General features: G+C 39.9%; 1 protein-coding gene across 1 annotated transcript in view; it reads left to right on the top strand.

Moving 5' to 3' along the window:
- Nubp1 (NUBP iron-sulfur cluster assembly factor 1) overlaps positions 1-24,567 on the top strand; it is a 99,406-nt gene extending 74,839 nt beyond the window's left edge. The window contains exons 6-9 of the mRNA XM_067136008.2: positions 9,691-9,781; positions 12,037-12,302; positions 12,381-12,567; positions 23,602-24,567. Of these exons, the coding sequence (XP_066992109.2) occupies positions 9,691-9,781; positions 12,037-12,302; positions 12,381-12,567; positions 23,602-23,627 (570 nt within the window). The 3' untranslated portion in view covers positions 23,628-24,567. The remainder of the gene's footprint in view (positions 1-9,690; positions 9,782-12,036; positions 12,303-12,380; positions 12,568-23,601) is intronic.
- Positions 24,568-24,868: the final 301 nt, after the last annotated feature.

Below are 24,868 nucleotides of genomic sequence, written 5' to 3'. Positions count from 1 at the left end.
AATCAGGCATAGCAAGTACAGGGGCATTACAGAGAGCTAATTTAAGATCTTCGAAAGCGGCTTGTTGAGAAGGTCCCCACTCGAATTTGATGCCTTTCCTACGAAGAAGGTTTAAGGGCGCCGCTCTATTAGCAAAGTTAGGAATAAACTTCCTGAAGAAATTCACCATACCAATGAATCTAGCGATACCTTTGATGTCCTTAGGAGGTTTAAAATCACGGATGGCCTGTGTTCTAGAATGATCGACTGCTACACCATCAGGTGACACAATATGCCCTAGGAATGACATAGAGGGCTTAGCAAAGGCAACCTTGGACAACTTAACAGTTAACCCAGCCTTACGAAGGCGATTGAGAACTTCTCGCAAATGATCTAGATGTTCTTCAAAGGTTTCGGAAAATACGACGACATCATCCAAGTAGTGATATAAGTACTCAAATTTGATGTCGGAAAAGACCCTATCTAGTAGCCTAGTGAGCACAGCTGCCCCCGTGGGGAGCCCGAAAGGCACGCGGTTGTATTCATATAAATTCCAGTCCGTGGCAAACGCTGTAAGATGTTTAGACTCTTCGGCAAGGGGAATTTGATTATAGGCCTGATTCAAGTCCAAGATGGTGAAGAACTTGGCCTTACGAAACCATGAAAAGCAAGAATGAAGGTCGGGAAGGGGCACAGATTGCAACACCACCTTCCGATTGAGAGCCCTGTAATCAATGACAGGCCTGAAGCCTCCTTGGGGTTTCGGGACTAGAAAAATAGGCGAAGAATACGCTGACTTAGAGGGCCTAATAATACCATCCTTCAACATCTGATCGATGATTTCTTTCAGAGCCTTCATTTTAGGTGGAGATAGCCTATACGGTGGAAAACGGACAGGAATTGAATCCGTGACCTCAATTTTGTATTCAATAAGGTCAGTAACACCAAGAGTATCAGAGAACACCTCGGGAAACGACTGACACAGTTTCCGAATACTATCAGCCTGCTCCTCAGGTAGATGTCTAAGGTCTAACAACATCTCATCCTGGGTAGGCGAAATAGATGAACATGATACAGAATTACACTTTAACAAGGGAATTCTACAATTGGACGCAAATTTGAATATGCACGACCTACTCTGGAGATCGAGCACAAGACCAGTGTGAGAAATGAAGTCCGCTCCCAATATGATGGGGCAAGACAAACGCTTGGCCACAAACAATTTGATCTTCCATGTAAACTTAAAAACCCGAATTTTGACATGTATGGAACCTAGAATTTCTAATGGAGATGAATTAGCCGAAACATATTGAACAGGAGAAGAGACATAGTCAGGGAGTTTACAAACAGATTTCAATTTAGAATACCAATCAGCCGAAATAATGGAACAAACACTGCCTGAATCTAAGAGAGCTGTTATAGGCTCGTTATTTAACTCAATCTTAAGAAAAGGAACAGGTGCGGGGGTATCCGCCGCAATCCTAAGACACTCTTTAGGGCATTCAAAAGATGAATTTGAAGGCTGGTCGTTCTCTGCATTTACAACCTGTTTACTAGGGGCTAAGTCTCGGGAAGATGGATTAGTCGGCTCAGCCGACGCCACTAGTCACTTTTTATTATTGGAATAGCTGGAATTTGCACCAGAAGTTGAGCAGGAGGGGGTGCTATTTGAGTTTGGGCAATTCTTGGCGATATGTGAGAAGGCCCCACACTTAAAACAGCCTTGTGATGACCCTACTCCATTCCTTGTCCCACTTGACTTGATCAGAGGACACTTATTCCGCAGATGGTCAGGCGACCCACAAGCATAACATTTACGGGGATTGACTGGTCGGCGAGGTGGAGGCCGAGTGTTACTAAAGGAAGGCGGGGGTTCTTTCGCCACACGCAAGGAATCGGCATACCTAACTCCTTCCGCAGAGACGGCTAATGCTTCCAGTTCAGAGAAGGTTTGCGGGCACGCCGCGAAACACAAATATGACCTGTAGGGTGGTGAAATCCCTTCAACAATAGCTTGCACGATCTGATCCTCAGGGAAGTGGAGAGCAAACACCCTAGTATAAAACTTAATATCTTGGATGAAGTCTGCCAGGTTTTCATCCAAGCGCTGTACCCGATAATAGTATTTCTGGATAAGGTAGGACCTGGCCCTAGCCGGGATGAAGTTAGCTAGCAAATGGGCGTGGAAATCCTCAATAGAAGATTGCTCGGCAATGGCTCTAACTATTTTGTCAGATAGAACACCAATAGCATAAGGATAGATAATTTGCAAAATTTGACATGGGGAAAGAGAAAACACAAGGGCATGATCCTGAAATTCCACTAGAAATCTTAAAAATGAAATTACGTCACTGGTGGTGTTGACGGAAAACTTAGAGATACCTCTAAGCAACATTGCCAATGGATGAGGCAAGCTGCTGAACCCAGGTGTCATAGTCGTTAAAGGTTTCAAGGGCAAGGAAGTTAATTCAGAGCGGATGTTACTCAATGACGCACGGCGTTCAGATTCGTTGTTCGATGGGGCAGAGATAGTTTGAGCAGCAACGGTTATCCTATTGACTTCTCCCTGAGGAGGCTCTTCCTCGTTACCTACATTCACCGTGGCGGGTTGATCAGTTTTGGGAGGAGCTTCGCCGGTTAGCAATTGAGTGACCTTATTAGACAATTCAGAAATAGTTTCAAGGAGCGTATTAGCTTGCTTCCTCTGAACGTCATTCACCTTTAGAGACAATAGATCATTAACTCTATTTGCAAAGTGATACAGCCTGCCTTGCACACGCTTAATTTGATTAGGAGATGGATCGTTTTCATCAAAAAAGCTGACTACCGATGCTAGCCCAGTAATATTCTCGACAATCGTGGAAAGAGAGTCGTCAATTTCTTTCTCTCCCAAATTGGGGATGGAAATGGGCAAATCAAGGGACTCTCTAAGCTTGTTAGTGTCTATTGCAACCGTGCCTCCAGATTGAACGTTTCTGATAGTTAACTCATATATCAACTCCTCTTTGCGCAAGTAGTTAAGGAGGAGAACATCGCGAGGGCCGGGCATGATGACAGAACAATTTTGAAAAACTCAAAAAATTCCAGCAACTGAGAAAATTGTTAGAGTTCGAATCAAAGCAATGTTTAGCCGTCAAAAGGGGCTAAATTGAGACCCATTCAACCACGCTCTGCTACCACTTGTTACCGAGTTTTTGTGGTAGTTAAGCATGAAAGAAGGTGCTGGGTGGTGAATAGGTCTCAAGCTACTAAAGAGAAATTAAATTTTAAAATTTAACAAGGTTATATTTTCTTTTCAAAATTAGGTAACAACAAATAGAACAGGTACTTAGTAGCCGAAATACAACTTGAAATGTACAATTACAGGGATTAAAGAATTTGGGCTTCGAGCCCTGAAAACACAATTCTTGAGCAACTAGCTCAACTTTACGATATACCAATTTTAACAAAAGGGGCAGAAGACCCCACTCAAACCCTGGAGCCCTTGCTCCAAATTACACAGCAAAGCCTCCTCGAGGCATACAACTCTCAGTTTTAGAAAAGAGCCACTCGCTCTTAAAGTTAAGCCTCTCCCAGGCCACACCAAACTCAACTTTCAAGTTGTCCTCAAAGGACATATACACAGGGGTAAAATACCCAACCTACTGAGGTCTATTAGGTGAGAAAAGATTAATACATGACCTCTAAAATACAACTTGAGAGGAGGCGAACTTGCACTCCTAATACACTTTGCTTTTAAAACCTAATCTGGCTCTGGGCCACTAACGCAAGGGCTAATCCCATACTACAGAGGTGACTTAGAGAAGAACACTTTACATTACATAAACGAAGAAAAGTTTGAGAAAATAAGTTCACCTCAAAACAAATGTGAGTGGGAGCTCGAGAGGGTTAGCACTCTCTATCCCAAAGAAGAAAAGAGTAGTTACATTTTAGGAAAAGGTTACATGATGGAAAACGCTTCGAACCCGCCGCGAGAGTTAAACTGCCGACCTAGCAAGAAAAGAAGATATGAATAGGCCATTACCTGGTAGTAGATCGCTGCCGAGGAAAGAGGCGCTTCCCGCCTCCTGCTATGTACTTAATACACTGAAAGATGGAACAGAAGTGGCCCGGAGACCCCAAAATCAGCAGTTTATATCCTCTCGCGGAAGATTCTAGGCGTTAGGGGAAATAAAACACCCTCCCACAAAATCTTTATTGGTTCGGGAAAAGAAACCCCTACATAGAGGAAAAAGAAACACATTATTGGTGGAAAATTAATTAAAGAAATTCGGGATTGGCTAGATCCAAACTAAGGGGAAAAAGAGGGGTATACAGCCAACTTAAACAATAACAGAAAGAAATTTAACAAGAAACAAACTTTTGAAATAAAAATTTCTCCAACAAAATAGTTCTTTGATTTCGCACTAGGTTGCACTATTGTAATTCTTCAGTAGTGTCCTCTAGAAGAGAAAGTTCCCACTTCTTACTTCAAGCGAAACAAAAACACATCAAAAGTGACACAGTTCAAAAACTCAAAATTTTCCACGTGGTGACATCTTCTGAGAAAGTAGAGAATTAATAGAATAGATAAAGTTCAACCTTCCTCCAGAAGAGGAGTTTCAACTGGCGCAACTTTTGAATAAACAGAGTAGAGGTGTACCGCCCGGTACAATAATAATAATTTATGTCCCCATGTACTTTAAATGATTTTCGGAGACGCCAAACAAAACATACTAGGACGAAATTAAACATTATAATAATAAAATGTATTACCGCCACACCTGTAGATATCCATAAATGCTGTATATTTTCCTGTTATTTATTTTTATTCTTTCCGTCGAGGAACCTTTGGCACTATCAGGGCGATAATATACCTAACCTAAACGATGTGGTCTGTCTTATCTCAGGGACAGCTGTTTACGTAAATCCTGATGTGATAAATGTAGAGAACAAGCATGAAATGTACTTAAAAATAAGGGCCCATGTTTCAACAGCCGCAGTTATGAAAATAATGTTTCCAGTTACTATGTACTACATTCGGAAGTACAACTCGTAACAAATGCTAGTTATCAGCTGATGGTTTAGCATGCCTACTACAGCACAACTTTATTCAGAAGGAGTGGCTTCTGCTACATATACACCAACTGGGAATATCAGAGACCATCTCCAGAAAGCATTTGGGAATAGATTCACACTATTTAGACTCTATAGTCGGGAACGAAATTATTTTTAAAAGGTTCAAAAAGAAGGGACCTCGTATGCTCTTGATTGCAGTGCATGGCTCAAAGAGAATGAAGCATGGCTGACACTGTGATGTTTGGGACATCAGTGCATGTATTAAATTATTGAACTATATAATTAATTGATAAGATGCATATATTTAATCACTGGTAGGTCATTTGTAAATTATTATGTATATATATATAGGGTTTTAATCATCTATTTCACATCATCATTTCATTTCTTTGTATCGCGGCTATAACGTATTCTGAATTAACAACTTATTGTGTAAAGTATTTCAACATGATTTGTATTAATATCTTGCAGTAAATTTTCAAATAGCCGTAGTGAGATGACCAGAGTCAGCAGGCTAATTTCAGCCCATTACCAGGAAATGTACGTCATCAAGCTTACGAGAGACCGAACCCCTTCCATACTATGAAGAGACAGTTGAAACATTATTAACGTCTACTTTTCGAAGTTCGCTACCTGACGCTTTATTTCCGCGGGAAAGTTCAGCCTATGTGAATGGACGTAATGAAGCAAGATGATGGATTCACAGCAATACATAGGAGAAGGGATGAGACCTCGAATCTTACTGGACCATGTGATATGGTTGATGGAGGGAGATTTTGAAAGCTATATACTCGACGACAAGAGCTGGAGAGAACATTCACATTCACACTTGTACTCGTACTCTTGGAAGACAATCTTACGACGATTCTACGTCTGCACGTTGGAGAAGATTTTAACTTAGTTCACTTCGCATCTGAATAGTGTACTACTCAAAAGTTACTCTCATTGGGACCTGTTATCTCAATGACGAGAGGTAAAGTCAACGAGAGACCGGTTTGGCTAGTATAGGGTAGGAGAGCTTTTGTTATGAAGTTAGTTACGCTACTGTTCCATAATACGGAAGAATACAAGTGTATTCACTCCATGAAAGTAACCCATGGTGGTTCTGCTATTAAAATTAGGACTCATTACGACTTTATGTAAGGAGTACAGTAGGAAGTGCTAAAGGCAGGAAAGTTATGGTACAACCAGTGTACTATGCACAAAACAGAAGTAGGACTGGAATCCACAAGAGATGGCGCCGCCTGTACGAGAGATCCATAAATCATCAGCTACTACATAGATCGTATCCAGATAAGAGTCTACAAATGGTGAGCTAATGGCATAAATTACTGCAAGTCTACGCGTTACAATTCATGTTCTTAGAGTTTATTTCATTCATTTTTTCTTTTGCTTCCGTAAGTTCAGATTTCGTTAATACACCATTACGTCACGTTTTTCATCTTAATAAATAACTGTTTTAATTTGTATTTTCTGAAATTATTATTAATGATCCATAAATTCCAAGTTAGTGTACTTAATGGTTAGTATTCCGTCACCCCACCCCTGGGAGTTTTTTTGAGTCTCTTTACGTGTTATTATTCATTACTATCGTTTTCAAGCCATAAGCTTGAAGGCTGGCGTCCATGGGATATTGTTTATTGAGAAACAATTATATATTATTTATTTATATTAATATTAAGGCGACCTGCCACGTCATAATTTTGTCACACATTTGTGGGCAGAGTGGGGACGTCACAACACGACTGACGAGATGGCAGTGAAGATAACGTCACTTGAATTGCCAACACGCCGGTAGCAGGGCAGGGAAGTTGGCGGCGCACAGCGATAATTCAAATGAAAGCAGTGATCAAGTTTACTGTGTGGTAGGCCTACTGCTGAACTGACAGAGACAAATGACTGGCCATTAAGTTCTTTTGTCCACGAACCTACTACGCTGGCGTAGCCGGGGGAAAGGTGATACTCCCACGAGGTGCGCCCCAGGTGGCGGATTGCAGGGTCCTAGCCGGCGGACTTGAGGGAAATAAAATACCTCTCGCGGATCAAACACAGAACCCCCTGTGGGTGTGGGATGCAGACGAAGAATACACCCATGGTATCTCCTGCCTGTCGTAAGAGGCGACTAAAAGGGGCGACCAAGGGATGATTGGATTAGAACCATGAAACTACTTGTGATTAATACCACCACGTGGGGAACACCATGGTTCGCTATTACTTGCACGTAGTACCACTATGTTAGGTACCAAATTGGCTTTTTGATTAGTAGCAATCAGGAGCACCGTGCGGTCAGACTTTTACGGTACCTGTGATAAGTAGCACAATATGAGCGACACCAGGGTTCTGGCTTGCCTATGATTAGTACCCACTATATAAGGAACACCACGGGATAGTACGAGTCCCTGTGGTTAGTACACTTATGTGATGAAAACCATAGGTTTGCGTTGCCTGTAAATGGCACCGCTATATGTGAAACACCATAGCTCTGTATTACATGTGCGAATTTCATTACCTGTGAGTAGTACCATAATGTGTGGAATACTGCGAGTCTACGATACTTATGATTAGTACCGCAGCATGTCAAATACCATGGTTCTACTTTCCAAGCGATAAGTACCATTATGAGAGGCCGATGACCTATATTTTGGATCCCTTTAGCTTGCAAGCATCGTCGATTCAGTATTGAGCTATAGATGCAGTCCCTTGGTCAGTATTACTATTGTTTTCCGTCACTTTCCGAGACTGAGGCATTGCGGGTCGGCTCTACTGATTGTTTTAACTTCATATCCATCCGTTCATTTTTCGTCCTCATGCTTTGAATTCTGTTCAGTGGAGGATTTTGAATTTTTATTTTGTCATTGCATTTCGTCTCATTTTGTACCATCAGGGGCCGATGACCTAGATGTTAGGCCCCTTAAAACAACAAGCATCATCATCATCACCATCATAAGTTCTTTTGTATCAATATTTAATTATATGATAACACGATGCCCTTATCCCTTTTTTCTACAGAGTCGAGTATGAAGTGAGACGAATCTTCGTAGCGAGTTTTTATGGCCGTATGCCCTTCCTGACGTCAGCCTCACCAGAGGAATTAATGAGATATAACGAATGACGTGATATGAGTAACTAAAACAGACTTCTATAAGTACCGTAGGTCTAAAAGTCATGTTCACCATTTACTGTCTTTTTACGTTTAGAAATACTGCCTTCCAACGAAAATAGCCAGTATAACTTAAATACATTCTAAGTTTGTTAAATAATAGTATAGAATGTTTACACGTACAATTTATAGCTCTTTATAGCCTAGAAGTCGTGTGTTCGCTGCACAAAATTTTGAGGTTATCGCATATTGGACCCCACTTTACTATTTTTGGCTGTAAAAGTGGGGGAAAAAAGGGGTCTAATACGCAAGTAAATACGGTAGTCATACAAAGTACTCTTTAATTCATTGATTTCATTGAAAGATCATTAACAAGCATTCTTGTACACATAAAGACAGACAGACTACAGCCACATAGCACTTTTCTGTCTCTACTTCCACTTTCCCTACAGACAGGTTTGTGTTAGCAAGCCGCAGTGGAGGCCAGTGACCTGAAATCAGTCCAGGCTCGGGCACTGAAGATAATGTTCGCGGAACCAAAGCTGGTTGTAAGTTAAGTACAGAAAGCTGAAGTTTCACAATTGAAATTAATAAAATTATGTAATAGTTCCACCTTTGCAATACATGTAAACTTAGTAATGTAAGGTTACATCGCTAGTTGATCATAAACGGTACTGGTTTCGACCCTAAGTTGTAGGTCATGATCAGCCGATCACTCAAAAACAGAAAAAACAATGCACAAGTAAATAAACAGTAATGTAGAAGATATAGTTTTTTCACCAGATGTAAGTTTGTATGGAGAAGTATAATGATCTGCTGAATGCGTGGCATGTCTTTTGCACACACATCTACAGGGTGTAACAATGAAGCATGGCCACATTTTCAGAACGCATTCCTCGCATGTAGAAGAAGGAAATATTTTATATGGATATGGGGCTGGAAATGCTTTATTTCCACGTTAGAACTCATTTTCATCGGGCGAGTTAGCCGTGTGGTCAGGGGCGCGCGGATATGAGCTTGCATCTGGGAGATAGTGGTTCAAATTCCACTGTCGGCAGCCCTAAAGATGGTTTTCCATGGTTTCCCATTTTCACACCAGGCAATTGTTGGGGCTGTACCTTAAGGCCCCGGCTGCTTCCTTCCAACTCCTAGGCCTATCCCATCGTCGCCATAAGACCTATCTGTTTCGGTGCAACGTAAATCCACTAGCAAAAATAAAAATAGAACTCATTTTCTACAACTCTATATAGTAAGTTAATCATGGGAAATACACAGGATCAGAACATACCAGCATACGACACAAAATGTTCAAAATGCCCTCCGTTGCGCATCAGCCTGCCGCTGCATGGAATCCCAGATGCGCTGGAGTATCCTTGGAGTACACATTATTGAGATAAGACCAGGAAGACTACGTCAACAAAAGAGACAAATCATAGTATAACGCTAATGTTTATAAGTCATTGAATTATAAAGAATTAATTTTGTGTAGTGCTATAATCACAGTAAGTTGACTGAGGAAGTGTTGAGGCTCATGTGTGGTTTACTTGTTGCAGTATGTTGAGGACAACCTGGCTCTCATGTCCATTGGTTTCTTACTGGAGAGCCCGGATTCAGCTGTCATCTGGAGAGGACCCAAGAAGAACGGTAACTGTCTAATATTTTAACCAAATCCAGACTGAATTCAAAAGCAGTCGGTAGCAAATGTATACTCATGTCGATGAAAATTGCAACACCAAGAAGTAGTCATGTGAAAAAAATCAAATGTATTCTACATAATTACTACTGTAATACTGATGTAAATGAATCATTAAAATTTCACACTTACACATACAAAAACAGCAGCATTTTGTGAAGCTTCCGCAAGCTGCAACAAGTTATGGGATGGAATCGAAGAGGCCTTGTTTGTCTTCCCGGGGAAATCCTTACCAGGCTCCTTGTGTACAAGTCCATAATTCATTGATGCTGACTGCCAGAGGACTTTGTCGGGTTAGTTCTTGATGAACTATATCCCACATATATTGAATACGACATGTTTGTTGCTCGGACGAAAGTGTGAACTTTCCTGACATGTGCATGGGTGTTGTCTCGCTCGTAGGATTAGGAGTACACTGATGTACTGGTTGCTGTTGAAATTACCCTCGATATTTACCAGCAAAGGTTGTGAACGATACACTGTTGTGCTCCACACCATCACGCCTGACGCCTGGTCATTGACACTAAGCAATACTTGGTAAGTAATACCTCTCATACCAGGCTGTACCTTAACCTTTTAAGTGCTGAGTTACCAGTGCTGAGTTATTTCATTTATATATAAAAGAATTCTAAAAGCCTCAGTTTTTAACTTCTCAGCGAGGTGGTTAGCTGAAAATGTTTATAAATGTTGGTTCTTTATAAATCTAAATGCAAATGGAAAATCCTATCCTTATGTTCAATATTATTTTGAGAGAAAACAAAATTACTCTTTTTATGCCCATGTGTACATCATCTTTATACAAAGTAAAGAGCCCAAAATAAAATTATTTCCTAAAATCTGTAGACAAATAATACAGTAACTCCTTAAAAGTACATAAGTTGATATTTTAAATAATTTTCTAAACCTGGAATATGGTGACAGCTCAGTGGTGGTGAAACACCAGCTGTTTATGATATTGAATTGTTTCATCAACAACCAGCTGCACCAACTCCACTGGCATAATAGTTTTTAAAAAATCAATGATTTTTGGGTTGTCATCAAACACTACTTGGCTCCCAGAGTGTGTCTCAGTTACTTGAAAGTCTGGTGGAGAAAAGTCATCCGTCTGCCATAAAAATAGTACCAATATAATGGTCCTTTATTGGACATTATAAATTTTCCAGCGAACTCATTCTTGGTTGCCTGCATTTCGCCCTCGTGTGCTAAGTTAGGCTCGTCAGTTGGGACTTAGCACACCACCCAAGACGCAAGGCTAGTGCATATCGTGGAGGCCACTGCATAGGCTACTTGAAGCCACCAGCAGTGCCAATGCACTATGAGAACTATGTCTCATTTTCAAAAATTGATGCCTGCCTGGCCATCAAATGATGTAGATGTTGATTCCCATAGGGAACCTAAAATATTTGTCCCGAATGAGTAAATTTATAACACCAATATAATGGTCCGTTATTGGACATTACAAATTTTCCAGCCAACTCATTCTTGGTTGCCTGCATTTCGCCCTCGTGTGCGTGTTGCAACCAGCTAATTTAAGTGCTCTCAATGCGGATAAGTTTTGAGCAGGAGCTGTTTGAAGTCACTTGATGAACACATTTGTGTAGTTGTGTCCATTTCCTTCTTCTTTTTAAAATGTTTTCATGTTTCATATTTTGTACTTCTGACAGGAATAAATACATAAATCTGCACGTTGCTTCCACATTTGCATTACTGCTTTGGCATCACCTCCCATACAAACAGCAGTGTGATGTTAACACATCTCATAGGTGGATAATCCCCATTCAAACTCTGCTCCCTTTTAACATGACAAGGCAAAGTTACTCTTGGTGTTCACAACCTGTTGGCTCTGTTAGCTTGGGTCTTTAACAGCCCTCTATTTATACACATAACTGGATAGTCCTGAAGGCATTGCTATGCCTAGGAATGCAAATCGCTCTGGAATTCTAATTCCTTGTTTCTCATACATTACTCAGCAATTATTGCAAGTTTCATGTTTCTCTCATAGTGTTGCAGTTCCATAAAATGAGTATAATGTGTGTGTGACTATAACAGCAACAACAAGAACCTGACAGTAATGGATTATAAACACACCTCCATAAACACATTATTCTTGTATTGATTTGTGTATAGGTGACCAAATAGTTCTGTTTTTTTTTTTTTTTCCCCACTCAAGATAAAGATGTATTAATCAACTTTGTGTGTGTGTCAGGGATGATCCGACAGTTCCTCAGCGATGTAGACTGGGGTGACTTGGACTACCTGGTGATAGACACACCCCCTGGCACATCTGACGAGCACTTGTCTGCCGCCCAGTATCTCCTGGGAGCTGGGCTCACAGGGGCCATAATCGTGACGACACCTCAGGAGGTAGCTCTGCTCGATGTACGCAAGGAGATTGACTTCTGTCGCAAGGTCAACATCAGAGTGCTGGGTGTCATCGAGAATATGAGTACCTTCGTCTGTCCCAAGTGCAAGGTATTAGCTACTGCAGTGTTCACACTCTGCTGTGTATTCTGTAATAGTACATATTCTCCAGCACGGTTCCTCTTTCAGGTGCAGTCTCAGATTTTCCAGGCAACCACCGGTGGTGCCAGCAAGATGGCTGCAGAGCTGGGTATACCTTTCCTGGGTAGTCTTCCTCTGGATCCTCAACTTGCTCGTAGTTGTGACGAGGGTAACAACTTCTTGACAGACTTGCCCGAGTCTCCAGCTTCACAAGCGTTCTCCTCTATCTTGTCGGGTAAGAGTTAGTTATGTTAAACAGGCTTGCTGTTCACTGCATCACTTTTAGTACTAGTGAGTAATGGAAAACACCAAAACCGGGCGAGTTGGCCGTGCGGTTAGGGGCACCCGGCTGTGAGCTTGCATCTGGGAGATAGTGGGTTCGAATCCCACTGTCAGCAGCCCTGAAGATGGTTTTCTGTGGTTTCCCATTTTCACACTAGGTATATGCTGGGGCTGCACCTTAATTAAGGCCATGGCCGCTTCCTTCCAACTCCTAGGCCTTTCCTATCGTCACCATGACTTATCTATTTAAAGTTAAAAATTTCATTGTTCCATATTGAAGAATATTACAGTTAAAATTGAAATAATTGATGAAGAGATTCAACCTATTCAATACAAAAGAATAAGAAATGTAGTGGATTACATTCTTATTTAATAATAAGTAGAAGTGGTACCGGTTTCAATCCTAGTCCAGGTCATCATCAGCCGATTAAAACATGAAAAACAATGCAGAGGAAAAGGAAATAAAAGATCAAGTACACTCCGGATCAGTAGAAGAGGCGATATAAAAATGAACGGGGTAGACACTGTAAAATTCAGAAGAAGTAAAATGTAAGTCACTTAAAAGAAAACGGTGCGTAATTTTCTGAGCGGCAGTATGGCACACGCAGTGTTAGGCAAAGTCTTATAATGTTTATGAGTAGCGGAGAACGGTAAAATGAGCTAATTTTTAAACACTGTCAGGCACAAAGTCATATCATAATCAAACACATACCAAGATCCATAATCGTGCAGGAGTTGAAGATAAGTAGATCTATTGAAGTAACTTGCCAGCTCCCAGTGCTCAGCGCGGTATATTTAACATCAGGCACTGTGGTTTCAAACACCAAAGTAAAATGGAGAATAGCTTGATGATCCAGTAATTTTCTTCGGTTGCGGGAAAGTAAGTACAGTAGAGTCTCGATTATCCGACGTAAACGGGACCTGGAGTACGTCGGATCACCGAAAATGTCGGATAATTCAGAATAACTTTGAAAATTAACTGAAACAAACAGGAAGGCTAAAATAATGACATGTTTTACGGTGCTCTACTTATTGAATTACCAATTCAATTGTACAGTACATGCAGTATTAAACGAAAACATTCCAGATGTCTTACGAAAAGAAACTTTCCTCCACAGATATTAAGCTACCTAATACCGTACCGTTTTTGCCACCGATCACGCCACCCAGCACTGGCAGGAAAAGGGTCCCCTTCATTAAACTACTTCTGGAAATACACAGCCTTTTCCTGCAGAATGGTGCCAGATATTGGGAGGCCCTTTTCCCGGTGTTGAGATACCAAAGAAATAGTGCTTCACTTACTTTTTCGTACTGACATTTTTCATTGTTTTTCTCTGCTCTGGTAGAGCACAACTTTTCAATTTCTTCCCTCTTCTTTTTCCAGTCTCCCACTGTAACACGTTCAACACCATAATCTGAAGCCACATTTTGAAGAATTTCCCCTTTGTCCAGTCTCTTTAATGCACTCAATTTGTGTTCCATAGAAACAGTCACTTTCTTCCATTTACTCGCCATACTCACAGAGGATATGAAAACTATAACATCCGCACCCAACCAATACTACAATGACTGAAGACTCACTGCACCTGTCCTTGAGAAAAACCCAGTCCTACCGCCAGCGTTCAGGCCAGTGCTTGTCCCATGGTCGCACCCTCCACAGTGGGTGTGCCTGAATTTAGTCTCCACCAAAAGTTGAAATTAAGTCTAACAGTGTCGGATAACACGGAATGTCGGATAAGCGAAGGTCGGATGAGCGAGACTCTACTGTATATAGATAAAGATAATATAATTTAATATAATTAAATAATTGTGCTCCTATAGAATTCTCCTATAGAATTGACCTGGACTAGGGTCGAAACCGGTACCACTTCTACTTATTCTTCTTCTTCTTCTTCTTCTTTTATGACCACATAGGATCACTTTAGTCAGTCCGTCGTTCAGGTCTCTTTGAAGGGATTGTTCGGGCTTTGCGGTCCTCCCAGTACTTCTTCAGACGCTCCGATCTTCGTGCCCTTTCCTCAGTTGAAAATGTGCGTGTTGTTGGTTTGTTTTGTGTAAGGGTAAAGCGGAGGTTTGTATTCTTGAGTTTTGTATTCAATTTTATCTTATTTTTGGTGTCTTCTGTTGTAAGGCCTATTTCCTTCAGATCCTCTCTTACTTCTCTGATCCATTTACATCCTGTTGTGGTATTTTTTGAGACGAGATTGTGTTGTACTAGTTGTTTCAGAAGTCTCGAGTCCTGCATCCTCATGATATGTCCAAAGAATCCCAGTCTCCTCTTACGCATAGTATCTGTAATGGGTTCTAGCTCTTTGTACACGACTTTGTTAGGTATTAACCGCCACTGTCCATCTTTCTGATATTTTTTGTTGATACAGGTTCTTCCAATCCTCCTTTCAATTTTCTGAAGTCTGTCAGTCTTTGATTGTTTATTCAGGTAAAAGAGTGTTTCTGCTGCATATGTAGCTTCCGGTTTTATAACTGTGTTGTAGTGTTTTATTTTTGTATTTATTGATAGACATTTCTTTTTGTAGATATCCCATGTTAATTTTTGTGCTTTAACTAATCTATTTGTTTTTACTTGGATTGAGATTTTTTCATTTAAGTTATGTGTTATTACTTCTCCAAGATATTTAAACTGAGTTACTATTTTGATTTTATTACCATTTATGGTGACTTCTTTTCTTCTACTTATTATTAAATAAGAATGTAATTCACTACATTTCTTATTCTTTTGTATTGAATAGGTTGAATCTCTTTATCAATTATTTCAATTTTAATGACTTGTCTGTGATGGTGCAACGTAAATCTGCATCTTCATACACCCTTTGTCTTCAAAGAGATGGGTTATCTCCACCACCACCATCATCATCATCATCATAATCCATCTCCAGCTCCAGTTGCCCGGGTGTGGTGTATGAGCCTCCTCCATCTTTGTCTGTCCATGAACCACTGTTCTCTCATAATCTTTTCCCATTCTTGTCCTCTCTCGACATCTTTCTTCATCAGATCTGTCAATTTTCCTCTGGGCCTGCCCACTGATCTTTTTCCTCTTACTTCTCTTTCACATTCTCTTCTTGCAGTTCTGCTTGCATTCATCCTTACCAAACCACTTCAGTCTTGCTTTCTGAATCCTCTGTAGTAGGGAGTCTCCTATTCCCACCTCCTCTGAGAGTTTTTCATTCCTGAATTTGTCCATCCTGGTCTTCTGTATCATGGTTGCATGTTATAAATCTCATTCCGTATTGATGAGTATCATTTTACAAATAAAAAGTATTTATATGATCCTCCTTTTCAATACAAAACAACCAGCTATATTAGATGGGACGATATCTATACATCTTTCAGCCTAATCTTGAGCCATGTCTGCACGGCAAATTCATAAATGTAACTGTTCTGTTATTGCTAATGGTCTCTTCCGGCCTCGCCATAAATAACTTAACTATTCCCATGATTGTACTAGAGAGGGCAGCTCCCTCGATGGTGGACGCGGATGGTCGATCTTTCCCACGAGATACTAATTTTATCTCTTTGACTCGAATCTTTGTTTTGGTTTAGAGAGAAGTATAAAAATGGACCCTACGCAGATCGGAGTGGCGTTTTTGAGTTACAGAAGGGTTTTTAAAAGATTTAAACTTAGCCTATACTACCATCCTCCTCCTTACTTTGCTCGTTAATATATTCCAGGTATGGTAATTCTTTCATGTTATTATTTGTTCGACTGTTCTTTCGTAATATTTGTTCTATTATTCATAGCTGATTGATATGCGTCTTTTCGCTCCACAGTATAAATGGGCTACATGTTTTCCTGTGGTTATTTTGATTATGATATGTTGATACTTGGGTCCCTGTGGTTATTTTGATTATGATATGTTGATACTTGGGTCTCATATTACTTCTTTTCATGTGCACTGCATTCTAATGTAATCCGCCATGTAATGACTGTTTGCCCTTCGTGTCGGCGCAAGCTTCCACTCGTGTCGTACGAAGTGCTAACCCTGATGGGTTTGTGCATGACTGTGGGATTTCTCTGATCCCGCAGCTAATTCCTTTGTGCCGGGCACGCAACTTCTAATAATAATGAGACCTCGTTTGTGACCTTGGAGTCATGCTATATGAAATTGAGTTCGCCTTTTAACCGGCCCTGTGCTCACATTGGTTGCCGATCCCGGCTGTGTCTGAATGTGTGCACGTATGTTGGTGTGAGGGGGGAGTGAAAAAATGACGTATCGGTCAGCTAAATTTTCATTTTAATCTTGTTTCTGTATCTTATTTTTTGCTTTTCATGCGGTGCTGTTTCTTTTGCCTTCGCACCTGTCTTGGCCGCTTACTTACCCATGGGGCCGCCATGTTTATGTTTCTTATATTTGGGCTATGCGCATGCCTGGGATTCTCCTTTTGGTTATTTTATATTGTTTCCTTGGTCCAGAGATGTTTGTCTGTGCCATACTGATATCTAACATATTTTATTTTTTCCTGCTCGGGGTTTTTTCTCCTTGATGCGTGGGAGTTGGACGATCTATGGTGATTGTTGGTATGAGGGTGTTGAAACGTGTGTGAGAAAGATGATACGATATTAAACTCATGGGAAGAACGATGTGCTTGATCTATGACAGTAATATTTATACTGGCATATTCAATAATGATATTCCATTTAAATGAGTGAGCTCGTTGAAAGTTTAATTTTATCTTGAAGTTTGATAACGTCATGCTCACGTACCAATGTTATGCCACCAACTGGACCAGGTCTACTAATGTATGTACCCGTTCTTATCCTTTAATTGATTCCTTTTATTCTTTCCTTCTGCCTTTATTTTACGATATTAATAAACCCTCATTACGTGTACTTGAATTTTATTACTTGTAGAATTAGTCTCTTACTATTTTCTTAAATTGGTAATCAGACTACTTTCCAGTTCAAGGCTGTGTTCTTTGGCCTTTCCTAGTCACAATCTACGCCTCAAATCTCTTTCACGGTATTTATTTGTGCTGGATTGTGTCCTCGATGGGAGGGGATGTGGCTCAATTTAAAGGCCACCCTCAGTAGAAGTTCAATTGAACACCTGCCGGCAAAAACGTTGTAACCCTCACTTTTCTAGAATGCTGGGTTTCCGTGCATAAACGATGTATGCGGTAAGAGTGAGGCATGTAGGAAGTTATATTGGCAAACTTGAACGTTGAGCGCCTTTTTTCTTTTGTTTAAATTTCGCCACGTGTCGTTCGGGTGCAGAAATGTTGTATCAATGGAAAAACTTTCATTTTGAGGGTTACAACGTTTTTGCCGACAGGTATTCAATTATTACGTTATACCAACAAGTTAAAAATACTGAAGTGGAATTAAAATACAGTGATCATGATTGATAAAGTAAAAACATGTTGAGATAAAAAATCCTCTCATTTGAAAAGTCGTATTTACATAAAACTTGCTGATTCTTTTTTAAAATGAGACACTGTGTTGGGCAGCGTAGCGAGACCATCAGTAACAGGATTAATAAGTGTGCATCATTTGTTAAAAGGCAGTCGTCTCAAGTGGTGCGACCTTGTCAGTCTCATGTCACATTGACACTAAGCTTACAGCGTAATATAGATGGTTGTTTTGTATTGAAAAGGAGGAGCATATAAATACTTTTTATTTGTAAAGTTCTGTATCATGGTGCGTAGGAACTTCATTTCTGCAGCTTGGAGTTTTGAGTTCTCTTGTCTCGTTAAGGTGGATCAAGCTATACGTGAGGATGGGTGTATAATATGATTTATATAATGTCATCTTTGCTTTTAATGGTACTTGTTTATCCCACAGCAGCTGTCTTACTTGATGGTAAAATTGAGTTGCCTTGCTAATTCGACTGTCCACCTTATACTTTGCAAGGTTGTCTTTTGATACTGTACTACCCAAGTACTTAAACGTTGGAACACTGTCCAGTTTGGTGTCATTTATTCTGATTTGTGGTTTGCCATCTCCCCTCTGTATCTTCATCACCACTGTCTTAGCCTTGTTGATATTTGAATCATACGTCTTAAACTCTTGACTCAATTTCTGCAGCTTTTTCTCCATTTCAGTTTCAATTTCACCCCAGATCACCACGTCGTCTGCAAAGATAAAAGCTTGCAAGTCCTGTTGTTCCTTCCTTTTTAGAGCCTTTATTATGGCATCCATCACAGTGATAAATAAGAGAGGTGACAAAACGCTTTCTTTGTACTCCTCTGTTTGTTTCAAACCATTTGGACAGCCTGCAACCCACTTGCACACAACTTCTGGTTTTATCACACAGCATCTTCACTTTTGCAGTAAGACTGTCATGAACTCCCAGCTCTTTTTGGTATTTCCAGATATGCTCCCTTGGTAAGCTATCATAAACCTTTTCCATGTCTAGAAATAGTAGAAAAACAATAGATCTAGCTGACATGAGGAAATGCTTGTCAGGTACTGACCATCTAGTGCAAAACCAAACACTTGCGCGAAGATCCACGATAGGCCCAGCAAGCCAGTGGTTAGCTTCTTTTATTGCTTTCAAACGTAAAAGAGCCTCAGATTGAAGTTATTACCTAATGTGACACAGTCTTTGAGCAGATATATCACGTATGACGGCCAACATGGTTCCAAAGTCCTCTCCTTATCAATCCTAATTCTTCTGAGTTCCTGATTAACTCAAATAACATTGTACAGAACAAAGATAGGAATTTCTTCAATATAACTGAGTCCTTATGTAATTACCTTTTACCCATATATGCAAGATTTTTCGTTTTTTGTTATATAACTGCTTGGGCTTCTTTTCTTCTGTGTTTATCCTGTATTCCTTTTGTAGCGTTTTACCATCTGTACCTCTCTACAAGACATGGCACTGAGGCTGGAATAGTTGGACTTGTTAGTGTTGATGAAGGAAACAGTGTTGAATGGTAATCACACTACTGTCATGCCAATCACCTTTGGGCAGCATCCAGTCGAATGAGTGAAACAATTCACTTACCTCGGTAAAGTCTTATTGCAAGATGGCAGTGTAGATGTCCGCTACAGAATCGGCAAAGCCTCAGCACTTGCGACCCAGCTGGTCCACTTCAGTGGTTAATAAAGACATGAAACTCAAACTTTATAAAACATTCATCATGCCAACAGCAATCTTTGCCAGTGAAACTTAGAAAATTACGGCGCAGACAGCATGGAAACATAACGCAGTCGACGCACGCAGAAGATGTTGCTTACTTCGCACGACTAAATCACCAGTGAGGAAATTTTATGACAGAGTGGTTGCAGGAAATTGTGGCAGAATATCGAATGCATCTAGTCAACCATGTTCTTCACTTAACCAGGCAGCCGATACTTGAAGACTGCCATGCAAACTAGGCAGCGGGCGGTAATCAGGCTTCCACGCAAAACATTGTGTTAAACATTAAAAAAAGATCTACGAATAGTTAACATCAGGCAGGACGATATCGAGAATGCCACTTCGAACAGGACTCGTTGGCAGAAGCTTGGTGCCCTATGTGCTTTGCGCAGAAGGACCCAGTGATGATGATGATTCTTCTTTGTCTTTTTGTCTCTCCATTTTTCCTCTCTTTACCCTGCTTATCATGCACTTTCCACGTCAAGACTTGAGATTTGTGAAGATGCTTGCCCTCCTGATAAGTAGAAACAAGCTCATAGATGTCTGAGAAGAACTGGAACTGATGAGCAGAGAGCCATTTCCGTTGTGAAGATAATTTTTGTCTTATTTTCTTTTGCTCCTCGGAGGCTTGTCGTCATATTCCTGTATTTCAGTAAATGACTTCATTTTTCACTTTTTTCTTCCTTTCCTTTGCATCATCGTCATTCTCCAACTCTACATTTCCATTGTGAAGAAATTTTCGTCTCATTTTCTTTTGCTCCTCGGAGGCTTGTCGTCATGTTTATCCTATTCATATTCCTGTATTTCATTAAATGACTTCATTTTTCACTTTTTCCTTCCTTTCCTTTGCATCATCGTCATTCTCCAACTCCAGTTTCCCAGATGTGATATACGAGTGCTCGCTACTTCTTTATATCTTCAAAATACTTTTTTGTTCTTGGACATTTACCACGTGAATCCCTTTACCTCCAGCCTGATTTCACTCTCAACAGTCCCTTGGTCTTCCATTTGGTCATTTTCCTTCCACTTTGAAGTTGAAGTGTTCCCTTGCAGTTCTCTCATTGTCTATTCTCATTACATATCTACGCTTCTTTATAACGCTAGCAATAGGAACCTTGATGCTGGCTTCCTTCCTGTTCAACGAGCTCGATAGCTGCAGTCGCTTAAGTGCGGCCAGTATCCAGTAATCGGGAGATAGTGGTTTGAACCCCACTGTCGGCAGCCCTGAAGATGGTTTTCCGTGGTTTCCCATTTTCACACCAGGCAAATGCTGGGGCTGTACCTTAATTAAGGCCATGGCCGCTTCCTTCCCATTCCTAGGCCTTTCCTATCCCATCGTCGCCATAAGACATATCTGTGTCAGTGTGACGTAAAGCAAATAGCACCTTCCTGTTCACTTCATTTTTGATCTTTCGCCTTCTGATCTTTTGTTCCATTTCCGGTATCTACATTTAATTTAACCTATAAGAGCCAAAGGTCAATTTTTCAACGTTGTACAACTGTCTGTAGTGTCAGCATTAAAAAAATCGACCTTCATAAAAGTTACACCAATACATTTGGTCCATTATTGTACATTATAAATTTTCCAGCTAACTCATCACTGGTTGCCAGCGTTTCACCCCAAATATTTCAGGTTCCCTAAGGGAATCAATATCTTCATACCAAGCTCGATAGCTGCAATCGCTTAAGTGCGGCCAGTATCCAGTATTTGGGAGATAGTAGGTTCGAACCCCACTGTCGGCAGCCCTGAAAACGGTTTTTCGTGGTTTCCCATTTTCACACCAGGCAAATTCTGGGGCTGTACCTTAATTAAGGCCACAGTAGCTTCCTTCCCACTCCTAGCCCGTTCCTGTCCCATCTTCGCCATAAGACCTATCTGTGTCGGTGCGACGTAAAGCAAATTGTTTTAAAAAATTCTTTTTTTTAATTTTAAAAATTTTAAAAGTCATGATGAAGGTATTTTAGGCAATATTTATTGATATAAGACACAAACTAAGTTATCACGCGTAGTTGAAAGTTTATTCTTACTGCCGTAACGAGTTCCATAACCACCAGTGATCTCCCCAGAAACTTTCATCAGTTGGGTGGCAGGAATGAGTAGCCGGGCGGTGAACGCTACGTAAAAAATGAATATGATAAAATCTCAATTTATTCCCCTCAGGGCAATGACAATAATATTAGACAGGTAAACATTGATTATAAAATTGAACTATTTTAGTGTTATTATTACGAAAAAGACACAACATAGTATTTTGAACTTCTAGTGTTGTATTGCTCATTCATAATCATATAACTCCGGGGCTTATCACTCGGTTGCTGTGGAGTACCATGTTGGTTTGCTACGTCCTGCAGAATCGAGTGCTCGCATATGATTCCATGCTAATCTATACGCCATTCGCGCATGGCACTATATGATAGTCAAGATGAACATTTAAACTCCTATGTAATTGATGCAGTTTTGCTGACAATAATGAAGATTATTAAATAAACAGTTTTTCATTTTAATTTGGAACACCCTGTGACTCAAATATGCATTAATATTATGTAACTAGCATCTACGTAGGTTATGTTAGCCAGGCAGTCCGTATAAACAACAGGGCGGTACACCCATTAAAAAGGTCCTAGGGAGAACACTGACCATGTACAGTAAATATTCCATGTTATGTATCCTCTTTGCTTTGGAATTTCAGTGTTTACAAGCGGCCAAAATGGTGACTCATGATATCGATGTTGGCGATATTGATGTTATTGTGGGATAATTGATTAAGTGAATTTATTGATGTGGAACACAGTGAAAATGAATAGTTTTGATACGAGTAGTGACAGTGATAGTGGGCCAGAGCAGACTCAAATGCCAGAAAACAGTGATCGCGTGATTCCGAGGATGATGTAACTTTTCGATGCTGCTAATGCAGATAAAGTTATGCCTACAATGCTTTCGACAACTAGAACACTATTACAGGCCTTAGAGGAGTGATGCAAAGGAATCTTGATATATCTTCATTTCTGCTCGTTACACCGGTTTAGGTTATCAGATTATACCATTGAAACACCAGCTTCATCACACACATCCATTTATTACGAGCTGTTGACTACAACTGAGCATCACACACACGAAGCAGTTCAAACGTTCAAAGAACAAAAGCAAACAAAGATAAACCACTCCACTCAATTATCTGAGTTACCGACACATAACCTCAATGTTGTCTTCCTTAAGATATATACAAGATATTTACACGACATTTTATTTTTATGAGAAAACCACAACATTCCAACAAGGAAGAACAACAGAGAGATCCCCTCAGAAAACTCAAGCAACGTAACATAACCTAACTTCCTGCTTTACATGTCCATTCATATTATTTTCTGTTGAGATCCTAGTTTTGCAAATATGGCAACCATACTTTTACTGGTGATTGAGAAAATATCAAGGAACAATTTGTATATATTAGATTTTTCAACTTACATAATGTTTTTCTGATAATTTTGCCTTGAATTTTAAATTGATTTAAATGTTATCATTTTTAGTTCTTTCCACTTCTTAAGTAAAGTTATTTACTACATATAATTATACTGCAGAATCTGCTCTAAAAATTCACATATGTGACATTTTATAAAATTTGTGGTAACTCTTAGCATTTAATCTGCAGGCTACAAATTGCAGGTTTGTATGGTGACATTCCAGGATATAAAGCTGGCACTTGTAGGGTTAAATATTGTGAAAGTGAAGTTTTCCTGTTATCCTGTATGCATCATCACTTCCTTGCATGTTGTGGTGTACCCTGAGAGCTGCTTACACCCTGCTCAATGGCGTTCCAAAGGAACTTCCTTTGAAGTTTGGTGGAGGCAGGTTGACTAACGAATGGTGTTTCATTTTGCTGTTTCAGGTGTAGTAGCAGCTTGTGAGGCGTGACGTGTGGGCTGTGTTTATAGTCGTGTACATAAAGAACTCACTGCAGTGATATCAACTACTTTGTCACAGAAATGTGAAAAGTGCGAGGGATGTTTAAGAAGAAAGCTATATTCTTCTGTGTCAACTGACTTAATATAACCTTTTAAGTTTCTTTCAGTCTTTCGAAACACAAAATAGGTCTACCTGTAAAAGAACGCATTAATAACAGTATGATCTCAAACAGTTTTATAGATTGAATCGGTTATTTCAGAAAGCACACACATCCACTACTACTAGTTTTGAGAAAAGTGAAAAAAAGCTGCCTACAGTTTCTGATGTTTAGAATTTGTGTCTGATTTTTATACAAATCATTTATCAGATCTTTTGTAATAATTCTGCTCATTAAAAAAAAGAAATGTTTTCAATGCTTACAAATATTTAAGCGTACTACATATCAAATTTTAATTATGTAATTAAGTATCATCTTTAAATTTCCCTTCATACAACAACATTAAAGTAAAAATTTAGAACATTTTCCAACATTGTTCGTCTTAACAATATCACGTATTGATATCCTCCCTGTTAACAGTAACGCCAAGGGAATGTCATGTCATGCTGTTATTTAAGTTCTTCAGATATGTTCTGCCTATTAACAGTAGGCCAGGAGAAAATTTTCAGGGTCTCATTTAAACCTTATAATGTTGACATATAAGCTTTCTTTCTGAAGTATGGGAATACACATAATTGTAACATATAAATATGCATTAAAGATATTTTGTCCAAAAATGGACCTGTGTGGTTTGTCAAATAACTGATTCAGTTGTATTTTGTGTTTCGTCGGACTGAAAAAACTTGAAGGTTATATTAAGAGCAAGAGAGGTCACTGTTACCTTTCTCCAGGTGAAGGATGAAATGTATATTTTCATGTTAAAAGTAAAGTCATACCAGTTCTTGAAAATTATATTTATCTTTCAACTATCTCCCTAGTTTTCATATTTTAAGTAACCAGCCTGGTGGCCATGATCATTAAGGCGTCAAGTCTATGTTCTGTCACCTGGTTAGTCGGTTCAAGTCCCGTTGGTTGAAAAAATGTTCACCATCAGAATGTTGGCCGGCAGGGTAGGGGAGGTGGTGGTATACAGTTTCTAATCACTAGATTGCATACCAAAAGCCTGGATTAAATTCCAAACCTTTCCGCTGTGAGGAGTGAGGATGACGCTGTTGATGTTGATTTGTCCGTCGGATGAGGATGTAAAGCCTTG

Source organism: Anabrus simplex, chromosome 1, assembly GCF_040414725.1.
Source record: "Anabrus simplex isolate iqAnaSimp1 chromosome 1, ASM4041472v1, whole genome shotgun sequence".
Lineage (NCBI taxonomy): Eukaryota > Metazoa > Arthropoda > Insecta > Orthoptera > Tettigoniidae > Anabrus > Anabrus simplex.
The sequence above is the reverse complement of the archived record's forward strand: the minus strand, read 5'-3'. Positions and strand labels throughout refer to the sequence as shown.